We start from the raw sequence: 19,152 nt of genomic DNA on the forward strand, positions 1-19,152 counted from the left end.
ATAGGGACACCAGGAGTGCACCCTATTCCCTATATAGTGCACTACGTTTGACCAGAGTGCCTGGCACTCTTTTCCCTATAGAGTGCACTGCAAAAGTAGGGAATGGGGTGCCATTTGGGACACAACCCAGGAGACTTCACTAATTCTATTGTACTCTGCTTATGGGTCTCAGAGCAACCCTCTGGTTACGCACCAGCGGCCTGGGTCTCAGGAGAGTTCAGCTGCTGCACTTTGGAGGAAGTTCCTAGTCAGTTGTACAACTGAACGCATTCAACCCTTCTGTATCAGAGAGGTGCGGGGGGGACTTCCTTAATCAACCTCCATGTCATCAGCCCCCGGTTGTTGGGGGTTAATTGCCTTCCTCAAGGGCAGAATGACAGATTTCCACCTTGCTGGCTCGAGGATTCGAACCAGCGACCTTTCGGTTACTGGCCCAACGCTCTTAACCACTAGGCTACCTGCCGCCAACGATGTTCCATATAGTTGGGGAAATGTGTTCAAAGAAATCTCTAAGATAAACCTCTGGCTCTGCTCTAAAGGAAATGTGTTCACAAACCTCTGCTCAGAGTCAGTCGAGCGTACCTCCTACCGCCTACCTCCTACCTCCTACCTCCTACCTCCTATCCCCAAACATCCCTCCCCCTCACCCCAGCAGCACCATGTCCCCCTCACCCCAGCAGTGCCATGTCTCCCTCACCCTTCCTTTACAACAGGCTGCATGTCTCCCTCACACTTCCTTTCCAACAGGCTGCATGTCTCCCTCCATTACCCCTCTCTCTCTCTCTGCCTCACCCTTCCTTTACAACAGGCTGCATGTCTGCCTCACCCTTCCTTTCCAACAGGCTGCATGTCTCCCTCCATTACCCCTCTCTCTCTGCCTCACCCTTCCTTTCCAACAGGCTGCATGTCTCCCTCCATAACCCCTCTCTCTCTGCCTCACCCTTCCTTTCCAACAGGCTGCATGTCTCCCTCCATAACCCCTCTCTCTCTGCCTCACCCTTCCTTTCCAACAGGCTGCATGTCTCCCATTACCCCTCTCTCTCTGCCTCACCCTTCCTTTCCAACAGGCTGCATGTCTCCCTCCATTACCCCTCTCTCTCTCCCTCACCCTTCCTTTCCAACAAGCTGCATGTCTCCCTCACCCTTCCTTTCCAACAGGCTGCATGTCTCCCTCCATTACCCCTCTCTCTCTGCCTCACCCTTCCTTTCCAACAGGCTGCATGTCTCCCTCCATAACCCCTCTCTCTCTGCCTCACCCTTCCTTTCCAACAGGCTGCATGTCTCCCTCACCCTTCCTTTCCAACAGGCTGCATGTCTCCCTCCATAACCCCTCTCTCTCTGCCTCACCCTTCCTTTCCAACAGGCTGCATGTCTCCCTCACCCTTCCTTTCCAACAGGCTGCATGTCTCCCTCCATTACCCCTCTCTCTCTGCCTCACCCTTCCTTTCCAACAGGCTGCATGTCTCCCTCCATAACCCCTCTCTCTCTGCCTCACCCTTCCTTTCCAACAGGCTGCATGTCTCCCTCCATTACCCCTCTCTCTCTCCCTCACCCTTCCTTTCCAACAGGCTGCATGTCTCCCTCCATTACCCCTCTCTCTCTGCCTCACCCTTCCTTTCCAACAAGCTGCATGTCTCCCTCACCCTTCCTTTCCAACAGGCTGCATGTCTCCCTCCATTACCCCTCTCTCTCTGCCTCACCCTTCCTTTCCAACAGGCAGCATGTCTCCCTCCATTACCCCTCTCTCTCACCCGGCACTGACCTGTAGCTTTATGCTCTGTTGGCATCAGTAGGATCCAGGGAAGCTTCCTCTCTGAGGCTAGGACCTGGAGAGCTGTATGGGTGTAGAGGGCATAGTGAAGGTGTTATAGTGTAGAGGGCATAGTGAAGGTGTTGTAGTGTAGAGGGCATAGTGAAGGTGTTGTAGTGTAGAGGGCATAGTGAAGGTGTTATAGTGTAGAGGGCATAGTGAAGGAGTGTAGTGTAGAGGGCATAGTGAAGGTGTTGTAGTGTAGAGGGCATAGTGAAGGTGTTGTAGTGTAGAGGGCATAGTGAAGGTGTTGTAGTGTAGAGGGCATAGTGAAGGTGTTGTAGTGTAGAGGGCATAGTGAAGGTGTTGTAGTGTAGAGGGCATAGTGAAGGTGTTGTAGTGTAGAGGGCATAGTGAAGGTGTTGTAGTCTAGAGGGCATAATGAAGTTGTTTTACGTATGAGTGAGCTTACAATGGCATTCAATACTAACATGGTTAATCTGTTTAATTTGGAAGCAAACAAATATAATGATTTACTATGTAAATGTTAAGTCTAAACATTAGCTGAGACTAATTGGAATGGAAAACCCACAACAGTGCTGAATGTATCCAACCCCCACTAACCTCCCTGTCATTGGCCTGATGACCCCAGTGTCCCTGCATAGTTAATAACCCCACAGACATACCATGGTCTGGTGTGACCTGGTCCAGGACAGAGGCTAGGGCAGGCTGGTCCTCAGTGGCAGCCATATTGGTAGGGTCCAACAGGGACATTTGTATAACCGCACCATCAGGACCCAAGATCAAGGTGCCCAGGGATCTGCCTGTCTGCTGCTGCCACTCTGAAAACACACAGAGGCTGCGTCTGAAATAATAATAATATTATAATATGCCATTTAGCAGACGCTGTTATCCAAAGCGACTTACAGTTATGCGTGCATTCATTTTTTTTGTGTATGGGTGGTCCCGGGGATCGAACATACTACCCTGGCGTTACAAGCGCCGTGCTCTACCAGCTGAGCTGAAATGGCACCCTATTCAATACTTTTGACCAGAATATGGTGCCAATGGGCCCTGGTCAAAAGTAGTGCACCATATAGGGAATAGGGTGCCTTTTGGAACACACTCAAACGTTGGTTTACCTAACTGAGCATCTAGAATGGCCTTATCAACATACCAGAGATCTACTGAACACAGAGTCCTGTGATATGGGCATCTTACCCCTGAGCTCCAGGGGTAGGCTGCCTCTGACCATGGCCCTCCCAGGATCGGAGGGGTCCCAGGGGGCATGGACGTCAGATCTGTCTTTGTAGATGGCCATGGAGCTCTGTTTGCCTGGGCCTCTCAGCCGACCAGCCAGGGGGGCAAATACAGCCAGGGGGACAGCATGCTCTGGAGGAGGAATGGAAGTATCAGAATAGTGAAAGAAAGATGGATCCCTGCACACTGTTGAATGCTCCTGCAGTTTTATTGAGTGCAACGTTTTTACCTGAAGGTCATAGTGAAGCCTTATGGTATGCCACAGAACAGAGCTCTATACTACATAGCTGGTGCCACAGAACAGAGCCCTATACTACATAGCTGGTGCCACAGAACAGAGCTCTATACTACATAGCTGGTGCCACAGAACAGAGCTCTATACTACATAGCTGGTGCCACAGAACAGAGCCCTATACTACATAGCTGGTGCCACAGAACAGAGCCCTATACTACATAGCTGGTGCCACAGAACAGAGCTCTATACTACATAGCTGGTGCCACAGAACAGAGCTCTATACTACATAGCTGGTGCCACAGAACAGAGCTCTATACTACATAGCTGGTGCCACAGAACAGAGCCCTATACTACATAGCTGGTGCCACAGAACAGAGCCCTATACTACATAGCTGGTTCCACAGAACAGAGCCCTATACTACATAGCTGGTGCCACAGAACAGAGCCCTATACTACATAGCTGGTGCCACAGAACAGAGCCCTATACTACATAGCTGGTGCCACAGAACAGAGCTCTATACTACATAGCTGGTGCCACAGAACAGAGCCCTATACTACATAGCTGGTGCCACAGAACAGAGCTCTCTACTACATAGCTGGTGCCACAGAACAGAGCCCTATACTACATAGCTGGTGCCACAGAACAGAGCTCTATACTACATAGCTGGTGCCACAGAACAGAGCTCTATACTACATAGCTGGTGCCACAGAACAGAGCCCTATACTACATAGCTGGTGTCACAGAACAGAGCCCTATACTACATAGCTGGTGCCACAGAACAGAGCCCTATACTACATAGCTGGTGCCACAGAACAGAGCCCTATACTACATAGCTGGTGCCACAGAACAGAACTCTATACTACATAGCTGGTGCCACAGAACAGAGCCCTATACTACATAGCTGGTGCCACAGAACAGAGCCCTATACTACATAGCTGGTGCCACAGAACAGAGCCCTATACTACATAGCTGGTGCCACAGAACAGAGCTCTATACTACATAGCTGGTGCCACAGAACAGAGCTCTATACTACATAGCTGGTGCCACAGAACAGAGCCCTATACTACATAGCTGGTGCCACAGAACAGAGCCCTATACTACATAGCTGGTGCCACAGAACAGAGCCCTATACTACATAGCTGGTGCCACAGAACAGAGCCCTATACTACATAGCTGGTGCCACAGAACAGAACTCTATACTACATAGCTGGTGCCAAAGAACAGAGCCCTATACTACATAGCTGGTGCCACAGAACAGAGCTCTATACTACATAGCTGGTGCCACAGAACAGAGCCCTATACTACATAGCTGGTGCCACAGAACAGAGCTCTATACTACATAGCTGGTGCCACAGAACAGAGCTCTATACTACATAGCTGGTGCCACAGAACAGAGCTCTATACTACATAGCTGGTGCCACAGAACAGAGCTCTATACTACATAGCTGGTGCCACAGAACAGAGCCCTATACTACATAGCTGGTGCCACAGAACAGAGCCCTATACTACATAGCTGGTGCCACAGAACAGAGCTCTATACTACATAGCTGGTGCCACAGAACAGAGCTCTATACTACATAGCTGGTGCCACAGAACAGAGCTCTATACTACATAGCTGGTGCCACAGAACAGAGCTCTATACTACATAGCTGGTGCCACAGAACAGAGCCCTATACTACATAGCTGGTGCCACAGAACAGAGCTTTCTACTACATAGCTGGTGCCACAGAACAGAGCTCTATACTACATAGCTGGTGCCACAGAACAGAGCTCTATACTACATAGCTGGTGCCACAGAACAGAGCTCTATACTACATAGCTGGTGCCACAGAACAGAGCTCTATACTACATAGCTGGTGCCACAGAACAGAGCTCTATACTACATAGCTGGTGCCACAGAACAGAGCTCTATACTACATAGCTGGTGCCACAGAACAGAGCTCTATACTACATAGCTGGTGCCACAGAACAGAGCCCTATACTACATAGCTGGTGCCACAGAACAGAGCCCTATACTACATAGCTGGTGCCACAGAACAGAGCCCTATACTACGTAGCTGGTTTAAGGAGTTAGTCAGGTAACTTTGGTCAACGCTGAGTTCAACTCAGGATAACCGGTACCATGAAAGTGGCTCATCTTTTAGCCAGGTACATTTCTATGGCAACGAATCCTTCAGAACTAACCTGCTCCGGGGCAGGCTAACTCAGGGCTAACTACATTTGTGCTGAATTAAGTATACGAGTCACGAGCTGAGGACCAATGAAATCAGATTTCTTCCCTCTCGCAAAGATTGTGACATCATCCCCTTCATTTGAGGAAGACAATTGATTCAATATTTTATTAATCAAATGTTTTTTTTGTGTTATTATTATAATTATTTCTATCACATTAAACATTTAGTAACAACAGAATGCGTTTGAAACTTCACACACAATAAAATAAGAGGTAAAGATTACTTCACCAGGCTTTGCCTAGCCTGGATTCCAGTCTGTTTCTGGGTAACTTCCTTCACCAGACTTTCCCTAGCCTGGATTCCAGTCTGTTTCTGGGTAACTTCCTTCACCAGACTTTCCCTAGCCTGGATTCCAGTCTGTTTCTGTTTAACTGACTTTCCCTAGCCTGGATTCCAGTCTGTTTCTGTTTTAACTGACTTTCTCTAGCCTGTTTGCCAGTCTGTTTCTGGGTAAATTTCTTTACCAGGCTCTCCCTAGCCTGGATGCCAGTTTATTTTTGTGTTACTGACTTTCCCTAGCCTGGATGCCAGTCTGTTTTTGTGTAACTCACCTTCTCTAGCCTGGATAGTCTGTTTCTCATAACTGACTCTCACTTACTTGGATACCAGTCTGCTTCTGGGTCACTGACTTTCCCTGGGCTGATTGCCAGTCTGTTTCTGGGTAAGGGACTTTCTCTAGCCTGGATGCCAGTCTGTTTCTGGGTAAGGGACTTTCTCTAGCCTGGATAACAGTCTGTTTCTGGGTAAGGGACTTTCCCTAGCGTGTATGCTAGAGTGCTTCTGGGTAATTTACTTTCCCTAGCCTGGATGCAAATCTGTTGTTGTGTAACTGACTTTCCCTAGCCTGGATAACAGTCTGTTTCTGGGTAAAGGACTTTCCCTAGCCTGGATTCCAGTCTTTCACTAGCCAGTTTGCCAGTCTGTTTCTGGGTAACTTCCTTCATCAGGCTCTCCCTAGCCTGGATAACAGTCTGTTTCTGATAACTGACTCTCACTTCCTTGGATACCAGTCTGTTTCTGGGTAACTGACTTTCCCTAGCCTGGATGCTATTTAGTTTTTGTGTTACCTATTTTCCCTTGCCTGGATTCCAGTCTGTTCCTGTTTAACTGACTTTCCCTAGCCTGGATTCCAGTCTGTTCCTGTTTAACTGACTTTCTGTAGCCTGGATTCCAGTCTGTTTCTCTGTAACTTCCTTCACCAGACTTTCCCTAGCCTGGATGCCAGTCTATTTCTGCTCTCTTACCAATTTACCAACTCCATTTAGTTTCTTAAGGAATTGCCATACCAACTCAATGCTTGGTTTGACAATGACAGCAATGGAGTTGGCAAGAGCACAAACAGATCTGGGACCAGGCTTTCCCCTCAGCCCAATCACCAGTACATAGTAAATCTCCCTATCTGGGGATTTGAGCAGAAATCCATCTGCCATTGGAATCTGAAACATTCTTTCCATTTCATCTCAGTGATCTGAATACCTTCCCCAGGCTCAAGTAGGGAGAGACCGTCCTGCTCAGGCCCTGTCTGCTTAGAGCCTTTCTCAGGGAGACCCCTTCCTCTTCCTCCTCCTCCTCCTCCTCCCCCTCTTCTAGTTCTCTCTCTTCTGTGTATCATCTCTCCACAGTCAGGCTCCCCTCTGTCCTCCTCTGATTGCTTGTGGTGGACACCAACTGAGAGACACAGAAGAGACCGACAAGACAATAGGATGAAGATCGTTAGTGTAAAATATAATGTGTTTTCAATTACTTACGTAGTTAAATAATACAATAAATAAGAATGTCCTAGTAGGTATTAGTCAGCATGTTAAACATTAATACACAGGGCAAATAAAGATACCTGTCTGCATCTCCTCCTCTTCTATATGGGGTAGCAGCACTGACAGCAGCAGCCTTCTGGGTCCTGGCTTCTCCGGATGGGCTTGGGGCTCTAGGTGGGTCTGGGTCAACCTCTCTGGCTGGGTCTGGGGCTCTAGGTGGGTCTGGGTCAACCTCTCCGGATGGGCTTGGGGCTCTAGGTGGGTCTGGGTCAACCTCTCTGGCTGGGTCTGGGCTGGACCCTCTGAGCTGACGTAAGCCTCATGTATGAGTGGCAGGAACTGCTCTGAGTCTCTCCTCCCCCCCAGCCCACCTGGACTCCTTGGTTTCTGCCATATAAGGATTTAGAATTACTATGTTGTAATTCTATGAAGCTCAAAGCTGGTGTCATTAGAACGCCTTACTTACCCTCCCACCACTGTCCCTCTCCGGGTCCAGACTGACCAGTGAGCCAGAAAAAACGGGAGGGAAATGAAATCTGGAGACGCTGGGGTCTAAAGATGTGTTGTCCTTCGCACTGCCTTGTTTCACTGACCAAAGAAACAAAACAAGTTGGAATTTGACTCTGTGATACACATGCACACTCACAATCATTCTTAATTCTTCACAACTGAACTGAAGAATGTGAAGGAAGGTGAATATATGAAGGAAGGTGAACTCACGTTTCCGTCCCTGCTGGGCCCCACCCAGGTAACCACCATAGTAGTTGATGTGTGATAGCTGGCTGCTTCTCCAGGAGGAATCTACTGAAGCCGTCTTCAGACTGCAGGGTCTCTCTCCTCTCTGTAGAGGCCAGGGTCTCTCTCCTCTCTGTAGAGGCCAGGGTCTCTCTCCTCTCTGTAGAGGCCAGGGTCTCTCTCCTCTCTGTAGAGGCCAGGGTCTCTCTCCTCCAACATCCTCACAGTCTTTCACACTAAATCGTTATAATTTATTCAACTTCTGTAGCGCTTTTCATAACAGAAAGAAATCTCAAAGCAATATGTCATGCAAACGTGCAATATATCATGAGTAGCCAAGCTATAGCTAACTATACTGAACAAAATTATAAACGCAACAAAGTGTAAAGTGTTGGTCCCATTTTTCATGAGCTGAAATAAAAGATCCCAGAAATGTTCCACATGCACAAAAAGCTTATTTCTCTAAAATGTTGTGCACAAATTTGTTTACATCTCTGTTATTGAGCATTTCTCCAGGGCCAAGATAATCCATCCATCTAACAGGCATGGCATATCAAGAAGCTGATTAAACAGCATGATCATTACACAGGTGGACCTTGTGCTGTGGGCAATAAAAGGCCATGTCCAACAGAGCTGTTGCCAGGGATTTTAATGTTCATTTCTCTACCATAAGCCGCCTACAACGTCATTTGAAAGAATTTGGCAGTACATCCTACCGTCATCACAACCGCAGACCACGTGTAACCACGCCAGCCCAGGACCTCCACATCCGGCTTTTTCACCTGCGGGATTGTCTGAGGAGGGGTAGGTGGGGGGGGGTGCTGAGGAGTATTTCTGTCTGTAATAAAGCCCTTTTGTGGGGAAAAACATATTCTGATTTGTATTTGTATTTATTATAGATCCCCATTAGTTCCTGCCAAGGCAGCAGCTACTCTTCCTGGGGTTTATTATGGATCCCCATTAGTTCCTGCCAAGGCAGCAGCTACTCTTCCTGTGGTTTATTATGGATCCCCATTAGTTCCTGTCAAAGCAGCAGCTACTCTTCCTGGGGTTTATTATGGATCCCCATTAGTTCCTGCCAAGGCAGCAGCTACTCTTCCTGGGGTTTATTATGGATCCCCATTAGTTCCTGTCAAAGCAGCAGCTACTCTTCCTGGGGTTTATTAGGGATCCCCATTAGTTCCTGCCAAGGCAGCAGCTACTCTTCCTGGGGTTTATTATGGATCCCCATTAGTTCCTGCCAAAGCAGCAGCTACTCTTCCTGGGGTTTATTATGGATCCCCATTAGTTCCTGCCAAGGCAGCAGCTACTCTTCCTGGGGTTTATTATGGATCCCCATTAGTTCCTGCCAAGGCAGCAGCTACTCTTCCTGGGGTTTATTAGGGATCCCCATTAGTTCCTCCCAAGGCAGCAGCTACTCTTCCTGGGGTTTATTAGGGATCCCCATTAGTTCCTGCCAAGGCAGCAGCTACTCTTCCTGGGGTTTATTATGGATCCCCATTAGTTCCTGCCAAAGCAGCAGCTACTCTTCCTGGTGTTTATTATGGATCCCCATTAGTTCCTGCCAAGGCAGCAGCTACTCTTCCTGGGGTTTATTAGGGATCCCCATTAGTTCCTGCCAAGGCAGCAGCTACTCTTCCTGGGGTTTATTAGGGATCCCCATTAGTTCCTGCCAAGGCAGCAGCTACTCTTCCTGGGGTTTATTAGGGATCGCCATTAGTTCCTGCCAAGGCAGCAGCTACTCTTCCTGGGGTTTATTAGGGATCCCCATTAGTTCCTGCCAAGGCAGCAGCTACTCTTCCTGGGGTTTATTAGGGATCCCCATTAGTTCCTGCCAAGGCAGCAGCTACTCTTCCTGGGGTTTATTAGGGATCCCCATTAGTTCCTGCCAAGGCAGCAGCTACTCTTCCTGGGGTTTATTATGGATCCCCATTAGTTCCTGCCAAGGCAGCAGCTACTCTTCCTGGGGTTTATTAGGGATCCCCATTAGTTCCTGCCAAGGCAGCAGCTACTCTTCCTGGGGTTTATTATGGATCCCCATTAGTTCCTGCCAAGGCAGCAGCTACTCTTCCTGGGGTTTATTAGGGATCCCCCTTAGTTCCTGCCAAGGCAGCAGCTACTCTTCCTGGGGTTTATTATGGATCTCCATTAGTTCCTGCCAAGGCAGCAGCTACTCTCCCTGGGGTTTATTATGGATCCCCATTAGTTCCTGCTAAGGCAGCAGCTACTCTTCCTGGGGTTTATTATGGATCCCCATTAGTTCCTGCCAAAGCAGCAGCTACTCTTCCTGGTGTTTATTATGGATCCCCATTAGTTCCTGCCAAGGCAGCAGCTACTCTTCCTGGGGTTTATTATGGATCCCCATTAGTTCCTGCCAAGGCAGCAGCTACTCTCCCTGGGGTTTATTATGGATCCCCATTAGTTCCTGCCAAGGCAGCAGCTACTCTTCCTTGGGTCCAAACACATTAAGGCACTTGTATTACACATAAAACCAAAGATAAAACAGGACATCATAGAACACTGTCACACCTCCAAATATCCACACCACAAAATGTATAATACCACTATACAACAATATTACAATGTGCGTGTGTGTAGAGTGTGCGTGTGCTTGTGGGGTATGCATGGGTGTCCGAGCTGTGTGCTAGTAGTTTAAACAGACAGCTCGGTACATTCAGCTTGTCAAAACCTCTTACAAAAACAAGTAATGATAAAGTCAATCTTTCCTCCACTTTAAGTCCCTTTTTGTGGCACCTGACCACACGACTGAACAGTAGTCCAGGTGCGACAAAACTAGGGCCTGTAGGACCTGCCTTGTTGATAGTGCTGTTAAGAAGGTTGAGCAGCGCTTTATTATGGACAGACTTCTCCCCATCTTAGCTACTGTTGTATCAACATGTTTTGACCATGACAGTTTACAATCCAGGGTTACTCCAAACAGTTTAGTCACCTCAACTTGCTAAATGTCCTCACTATTCATTGCAAGACTTAGTTGAGGTTTAGGGTTTAGTGAATGTGTCCCAAATACAATGCTTTAAGTTTTTGAAATATTTAGGACTAACTTCTTCCTTGCCACCCATTCTGAAACAAACGGTAGCCCTTTGTTAAGTGTTGCAGTCATTTCAGTCGCTGTAGTAGCTGACGTGTATAGTGTTGAGTCATCCGCATACATAGACACACTGGCTTTACTCAAAGACAGTGGCATGTTGTTAGTAAAGATTTAAAAAAGTAATGGGCCTAGACAGCTGCCCTGGGGAATTCCTGATTCTACCTGGATTATGTTGGAGATGCTTCCATTAAAGAACACCCTCTGTGTTCTGTTAGACAGGTAACTCTTTATCCACAATATAGCAGGGAGTGTAAAGCCATAACACATACGTTTTTCCAGCAGCAGACGATGATTGATAATGTCAAAAGCCGCACTGAAGTCTAACAAAACAGCCACCACAATATTTTTATCATCAATTTCTCTCAGCCAATCATCAGTCATTTGTGTAAGTGCTGTGTTTGTTGAATGTCTTTTCCTATAAGCGTGCTGAAAGTCTGTTGTCAATTTGTTTACAGTAAAATAGCATTGTATCTGTTCAAACACAATTTTTTCAAAAAGTTTACTAAGGGTTGGTAACAGGTTGATTGGTTGGCTATTTGAGCCAGTAAAGGGGACTTTACTATTCTTAGGTAGCGGAATGACTTTTGCTTCCCTTCAGGCCTGAGGGCACACACTTTCTAGTAGGCGTAAATTGAAGATATGGCAAATAGGAGGGGCAATATCATCCGCTATTATCCTCAGTAATTTTACATAGACAACAACAAATAATTTCACTTCTTCCATACATACTTTACGGAATTCAAAATTACAATGCTTGTCTTTCATAATTTGATCAGTTGTACTTGGATGTATAGTGTCAGCGTTTGTTGCTGGCATGTCATGCCTAAGTTTGCTAATCTTGCCAATGAAAAAATCATCAAAGTAGTTGGCAATATCAGTGGGTTTTGTGATGAATGAGCCATCTGATTCAAGAAATGATGGAGCTGAGTTTGCCTTTTTGCCCAAAATATCATTTAAAGTGCTCCAAAGCTTTTTACTATCATTCTTTATGTCATTTATCTTTGTTTCATAGTGTAGTTTCTTCTTCTTTTTATTCAGTTTAGTCACATGATTTCTCAATTTGCAGTACGTTTGCCAATCGGTTGTGCAGCCAAATTATTTGCCATTCCTTTTGCCTCATCCAACAACATAAGAATCATTCATTACATCTTCAACATAGGAATCACTACAAAACGTATTGTATGACCTCTTATACACTATATTAGGCCCAGCCTTTGGAATTTAGGTTTTCCTAGATCTGGCTACTATATTGTGATCACTACGTCCAATGGATCTGGATACTGCTTTAAAGCACATGTCTGTAGCATTAGTAAAGATGTGATCAATACGTGTTGATGATTTAATTCCTGTGCTGTTTGTAACTATCCTGGTAGGTTGACTGATAACCTAACCAGGTTGCAGGCACTGGTTACAGTTTTAAGCTTTCTCTTGAGTGGGCAGCCTGATGAAAGCCTGCCAATATTTAAATCATCCAGCAAATATACCTCTCTGTTGATATCAAATACATTTGGTTCTCCACCTTTGACATTTCTGTCTTTTCTGTAGATCTTATAACCATGTATAGCAACCATTGTATCATCAAAGGTATTACAGTGGGGGGGAAAAGTATTTAGTCAGCCACCAATTGTGCAAGTTCTCCCACTTAAAAAGATGAGAGAGGCCTGTAATTTTCATCATAGGTACACGTCAACTAGAACAGACAAAATGAGAAAAAAAATCCAGAAAATCACATTGTAGGATTTTTAATGAATTTATTTGCAAATTATGGTGGAAAATAAGTATTTGGTCAATAACAAAAGTTTCTCAATACTTTGTTATATACCCTTTGTTGGCAATGACACAGGTCAAACGTTCTCTGTAAGTCTTCACAAGGTTTTCACACACTGTTGCTGGTATTTTGGCCCATTCCTCCATGCAGATCTCCTCTAGAGCAGTGATGTTTTGGGGCTGTCGCTGGGCAACACGGACTTTCAACTCCCTCCAAAGATTTTCTATGGGGTTGAGATCTGGAGACTGGCTAGGCCACTCCAGGACCTTGAAATGCTTCTTACGAAGCCACTCCTTCGTTGCCCGGGCGGTGTGTTTGGGATCCTTGTCATGCTGAAAGACCCAGCCACGTTTCATCTTCAATGCCCTTGCTGATGGAAGGAGGTTTTCACTCAAAATCTCACGATACATGGCCCCATTCATTCTTTCCTTTACACGGATCAGTCGTCCTGGTCCCTTTGCAGAAAAACAGCCCCAAAGCATGATGTTTCCACCCCCATGCTTCACAGTAGGTATGGCGTTCTTTGGATGCAACTCAGCATTCTTTGTCCTTCAAACACGACGAGTTGAGTTTTTACCAAAAAGTTCTATTTTGGTTTCATCTGACCATATGACATTCTCCCAATCCTCTTCTGGATCATCCAAATGCACTCTAGCAAACTTCAGACGGGCCTGGACATGTATTGGCTTAAGCAGGGGGACACGTCTTGCACTGCAGGATTTGAGTCCCTGGCGGCATAGTGTGTTATTGATGGTAGGCTTTGTTACTTTGGTCCCAGCTCTCTGCAGGTCATTCACTAGGTCCCCCCGTGTGGTTCTGGGATTTTTGCTCACCGTTCTTGTGATCATTTTGACCCCACGGGGTGAGATCTTGCGTGGAGCCCCAGATCGAGGGAGATTATCAGTGGTCTTGTATGTCTTCCATTTCCTAATAATTGCTCCCACAGTTGATTTCTTCAAACCAAGCTGCTTACCTATTGCAGATTCAGTCTTCCCAGCCTGGTGCAGGTCTACAATTTTGTTTCTGGTGTCCTTTGACAGCTCATTGGTCTTGGCCATAGTGGAGTTTGGAGTGTGACAGTTTGAGGTTGTGGACAGGTGTCTTTTATACTGATAACAAGTTCAAACAGGTGCCATTAATACAGGTAACGAGTGGAGGACAGAGGAGCCTCTTAAAGAAGAAGTTACAGGTCTGTGAGAGCCAGAAATCTTGCTTGTTTGTAGGTGACCAAATACTTATTTTCCACCATAATTTGCAAATAAATTCATTAAAAATCCTACAATGTGATTTTCTGGAATTTTTTTTCTTAATTTGTCTGTCATAGTTGACGTGTACCTATGATGAAAATTACAGGCCTCTCTCATCTTTTTAAGTGGGAGAACTTGCACAATTGGTGGCTGACTAAATACTTTTTTCCCCCACTGTATCTAAGTGAGTTTCAGAGATTGTCAGAATATGAATATCATCTGTTACTAGCAAATTATTGATTTCATGAACCTTGTTTCTTAAGCTACATATGTTAACGTGGGCCATTTTTAGCACTTTTCTGGAATGCTTGATTGTTTTTATTGCTTTACTGGGAAGCTTAGCAGCAGTAGATGTGCTCATGTTATTTATATTAGTGCAGGGTGAGCTGCACACAGTGGACTTCCTACTAGGGGCACACCGTCTCAGTGCTAACAGTATAACTCTGCTTCATAGGCACATTAATACTGCATTCAGTAGCTGTGGGATCAGCAGAGGCATTCAGGGCAGTAAGAGTGACATACAGTAAATTAGGTTACTTACATTGTGTCTTCCAATGCCCCTGGGATAATGTACATTTACTGAAGTATTATGACAACTCAGCGACACAATGGTAGGGATTAACTGAGTTAGGCTTGGGTCATTGATAAGTCATTGTCTCAACGCAGCCTCATAATGCTGTGAAAGGACCCAGGAACCCAAATTATTTGGGTGGATCCCATCCTCCTTTTAAAACGAGCTTTGCTTCCAGAAGGTATCAGAATTGTCAATAAACGTTATACCCACAGAGCTACAATAGTCTTGTAGCCAGTTATGGAGGGCTAAAAGTCTGCTGAAACGTTCAATGCCACGACTTAGGGAAGGCAGAGGGACAGATATTGTGGGGCGTTTGTTGGTGTCAAGCAGTGACCCAATCAGTTCTTTAAAATCCAACTTCAGCTGTTCTGAGCTGCTGCCCTTCATAATGTCATTGAATCCCATTTCCTGATACAGGTTTAAAATGTTTGGGAGCAGCTTATTGATGTCCTGTACTCGTGCTCCTGGATACCACAACGTTTTTGGTCCAGGGACTGAGACATTTCTCACCATTGAACTGCCCAAAACAACGGCCAGAGAAGGGAATTGATAAATCCTCCCATTCCCATTCCCACCCCTCACACAATTCGTTGAATCTTTCACGGGCCAATGAGAAGCAGGATAGCGTACACCCGCTGCTCCCGGCGATAGGTCCAGACCTCCCACAGCAGGCAGTGCCCCGTCAGATCCAGACAGAGGGAAAGGAGCCGAACTCGACGACGAAGCCGCTGCTGGAGTCAGTGTAGTTGGAGTTAGCACCACCGTCACAGACACAGGCAGTCCCAGACACAGGCAGTCCCAGACACAGGCAGTCCCAGACACAGGCAGTCCCAGACACAGGCAGTCACAGACAGAGGTGCAGGTAAATCAGGCTCCAGTGCAGCGAAGCTATTCCTCATGTCAATCTGCTCCGAACATCTCGCAGTCACTCCAGTCCGCTTAGCAGCATGCCGCTGCCTTCGGTTTCCACGACTTGTGACATGGGACCAGCACTGATTGGAACAATCCTCTTGCTGTTCTCCGTCTACTTCACTACAGGATGGAGGAGGAGAAGCAGATGGAGACGACTTCCTTGGCAGGCAAGTTCCAGGTAGAACAGGCCATTCAGATTGGGACAGATGACAAGGCGGGGAAACACCCATCGGGCCCGAGCAGCATCCAGCCATAGGAGTTGAGAACGAGAAAGTTCCAATTTGCGTTTTCCCCATAAGTTTGCGCAGAATTGAGATTTGTTTGTTAAGCATAGTGTTAGATTAATTTGTATTTTAAGAATAATGACTAAAGGATTTCACCCCAAATACAGTATAAATGTGTGAACGGTGTTAGAGTTATAATGTAGTATCAACCCACTAACAGAGGGGGGCGGGACTAAACATTCCAGGGTGAAGGGGACTGAGAAAACTGGTTAAAAAAAGCCTCCTGAAGGTGGGCGGAGCAAAGTGCCTTTGTGTGTCAAGAGGTATAAAACAGGAGTGTATGGGTTTTGGCGCCAGAGCTCTCCATGAATAAAAATACAGATCATTCTTGCTGGTTGTGGACCTTGAATCATTTATGATTAAAACCAGAGCCTTACAACCTCTGGTAATGATTCAAGCTTAGGTTGAATTAGAGATAGAAATTCTCATGACACAAAGCCACCTCCTTCCTGTAATCCTCCGCATTGGAACTCCGGATTGTCAATATTGTCCCTGACAAGAGCATAATAAACACAGCTTCTACAGCGCTGGAAACGTTCGTTAGCTATTCCAGGCGAAGTGAGCTCTATTGCAACCTAGCCACCTAGCTAGCTGGTTAGTTGGTAGCAGGTGTTGACACAAACGCTTATGAACATAATTAAATAAAACAAAGTAGAACAAAGTAAAACTTTGGAAACAGAAGCCACAGGTCAAGGCGCAGGAGGTATTAGAGTTTGTGACAGGAAATTACGTGGACAGGAAATGTGAGAGCACTGTGATTAGCTGGGCCTGGCTCCCCAGTTGGAGGACCTGGCTCCCCAGTGTGTGCACCCCTGCCCAGTCATGTGAAATCCATAGGTCCTAATGAATTTATTTCAATTGACTGATTTCCTTCTATGAACTGTAACTCAGTAAAAATATTTTGAAATTGTTGCATGTTGCGGTTATATTTTTGTTCAGTATAAGTCAACCAATAGAGGCCAAGTGTTTGAGTGCATGCATCCTTCAAAGATCTAGAGCACGTGTCAAACTCATTCCACGGAGGGCCGAGTGTCTGCGGGTTTTCGCTACTCCCTTGTACTTGATTGATGAAAAAAGGTCACTAATTAGTAAGGAACTCCCCTCACCTGGGTGTCTAGGGCTTAATTGAAATGAAAAACCAAAAAACCAAAAACCCGCAGACACTAAGCCCTCCGTGGGACGAGTTTGACCCCCCTGAGAGATACCTGTCATCAGGGTGTATTACCACGGGCCTCCCAATCTCCTGGAATATACAATAAAGATGATCAGTTATGTTGAAATTGTTGAGACTAGTCCAGGGGGTTTACTAGTACATCAAGCTGCCTCACGCTACAGAAACAGGAGACAGGCTCCTGCCCTATGGGCCGTTCTGGATCACTCTACAGAAACAGGAGACAGGCTCCTGCCCTATGGGCCGTTCTGGCTAGGACAAGGCTTACTTATAGTGAAACCAAATGCCTTTGACAAAATGGTACATTGACAAAATGGACAATTTGTTCTTGTTATCACCTGTCCATGAGGTGGATCTCCAGGGAGGTGTTTGGTACTCTCTACCCGCCAAAGAGGCTCTGTCTCTGGGATGGGACTCATCTGAACCCTGGGTGTCTCAACCATGACTTCAAACTTCACACGCCTCAGTAGCCTAGCCTCCTGCTCCTCCAAACCTGTTAGAGACAACAACAATAACAATAACAACAACAACAACAACAACAACAACAATAACAACAACAACAACAACAAACAAACTACAAGATCATTTAAATGTTGACCTGCTGCTCTCGATGGATGACATTACATGACAGAATCAATGAATGCTACTATTGATGGATAACAGTTCAATAGAATTACCATTGATCTACTCTGACATTTTTTTCACCTTTATTTAACCAGGTAAGCCAGTTGAGAACAAGTTCTCATTTACAACTGTGACCTGGCCAAGATAAAGCAAAGCAGTGCGATAAAAACAACAACACAGAGTTACATATGGGGTAAAAAAACATAAAGTCAAAAAATACAACAGAAAATATATATACAGTGTGTGCAAATGTAGTAAGTTATGGAGGTAAGGCAATAAATAGGCCATAGTGCAAAATAATTACAATTAGTATTAACACTGGAATGCTAGATGTGCAAGAGATTATGTGCAAATAGAGATACTGGGGTGCAAGTTGGGTGGGCTAATTATTGATGGGCTGTGTACAGGTGCAGTGATCGGTAAGGTGCTCTGACAACTGATGCTTAAAGTTAGTGAGGGAGATAAGAGTCTCCAGCTTCAGAGATTTTTGCAATTCGTTCCAGTCATTGGCAGCAGAGAACTGGAAGGAATGGCGGCCAAAGGAGGTGTTGGCTTTGGGGATGTCCAGTGAGATATACCTGCTGGAGCGCAGACTACGGGTGGGTGCTGCTATGGTGACCAATGAGCTAAGATAAGACTGGGATTTGCCTAGCAGTGATTTATAGATGACCTGGAGCCAGTGGGTTTGGCGATGAATATGTAGTGAGGACCAGTCAACAAGAGTGTACAGGTCACAGTGGTGGGTAGTGTATGGGGCTTTGGAGACAAAACGGATGGCACTGTGATAGACTACATCCAATTTGCTGAGTAGAGTGTTGGAGGCTATTTTGTAAATGACATCACCGAAGTCAAGGATCGGTAGGATAGTCCGTTTTACGAGGGCATGTTTGGCAGCATGAGTGAAGGAGGCTTTGTTGCGAAATAGGAAGCCGATTCTAGATTTAACTTTGGATTGGAGATGCTTAATGTGAGTCTGGAAGGAGAGTTTACAGTCTAACCAGACACCTAGGTATTTGTAGTTGTCCACATACTCTAGGTCAGACCCGTTGAGAGTAGTGATTCTAGTCGGGTGAGCGGGTGCCAGCAGCGTTCGATTGAAGAGCATGCATTTAGTTTTACTAGTGTTTAAGAGCAGTTGGAGGCTACTGAAGGAGTGTTGTATGGCATTGAAGCTTGTTTGGAGGTTTGTTAACACAGTGTCCAATGAAGGGCCAGATGTATACAAAATGGTGTCGTCTGCGTAGAGGTGGATCTGAGAGTCACCAGCAGCAAGAGCGACATCATTGATATACACAGAGAATAGAGTCGGCCCGAGAATTGAACCCTGTGGCACCCCCATAGAGACTGCCAGAGGTCCAGACAACAGACCCTCCGATTTGACACATTGAACTCTATCTGAGAAGTAGTTGGTGAACAAGGCGAGGCAGTCATTTGAGAAACCAAGGCTATTTAGTCTGCCAATAAGAATGCGGTGGTTGACAGAGTCGAAAGCCT

The 19,152-nt window shown here is 46.0% G+C and overlaps 1 protein-coding gene across 1 annotated transcript in view; it reads right to left on the reverse strand.

The window, feature by feature from the left end:
• Nucleotides 1-19,152, reverse strand: part of LOC311125676 (uncharacterized protein) — a gene marked incomplete at both ends in the record, with an annotated part of 62,826 nt that overhangs the window by 24,883 nt on the left and 18,791 nt on the right. The window contains 9 exons of the mRNA XM_084199704.1: nucleotides 1,763-1,834; nucleotides 2,437-2,592; nucleotides 2,972-3,142; nucleotides 6,957-7,148; nucleotides 7,315-7,621; nucleotides 7,701-7,822; nucleotides 7,955-8,205; nucleotides 17,069-17,106; nucleotides 17,373-17,527. Coding sequence (XP_084055830.1) covers nucleotides 1,763-1,834; nucleotides 2,437-2,592; nucleotides 2,972-3,142; nucleotides 6,957-7,148; nucleotides 7,315-7,621; nucleotides 7,701-7,822; nucleotides 7,955-8,205; nucleotides 17,069-17,106; nucleotides 17,373-17,527 — 1,464 coding nt within the window. The remainder of the gene's footprint in view (nucleotides 1-1,762; nucleotides 1,835-2,436; nucleotides 2,593-2,971; nucleotides 3,143-6,956; nucleotides 7,149-7,314; nucleotides 7,622-7,700; nucleotides 7,823-7,954; nucleotides 8,206-17,068; nucleotides 17,107-17,372; nucleotides 17,528-19,152) is intronic.

The sequence above is a fragment of the Coregonus lavaretus genome (assembly GCF_964263955.1).
Source record: "Coregonus lavaretus genome assembly, contig: HAP1_SCAFFOLD_432, whole genome shotgun sequence".
In the NCBI taxonomy this organism is placed as follows: domain Eukaryota; kingdom Metazoa; phylum Chordata; class Actinopteri; order Salmoniformes; family Salmonidae; genus Coregonus; species Coregonus lavaretus.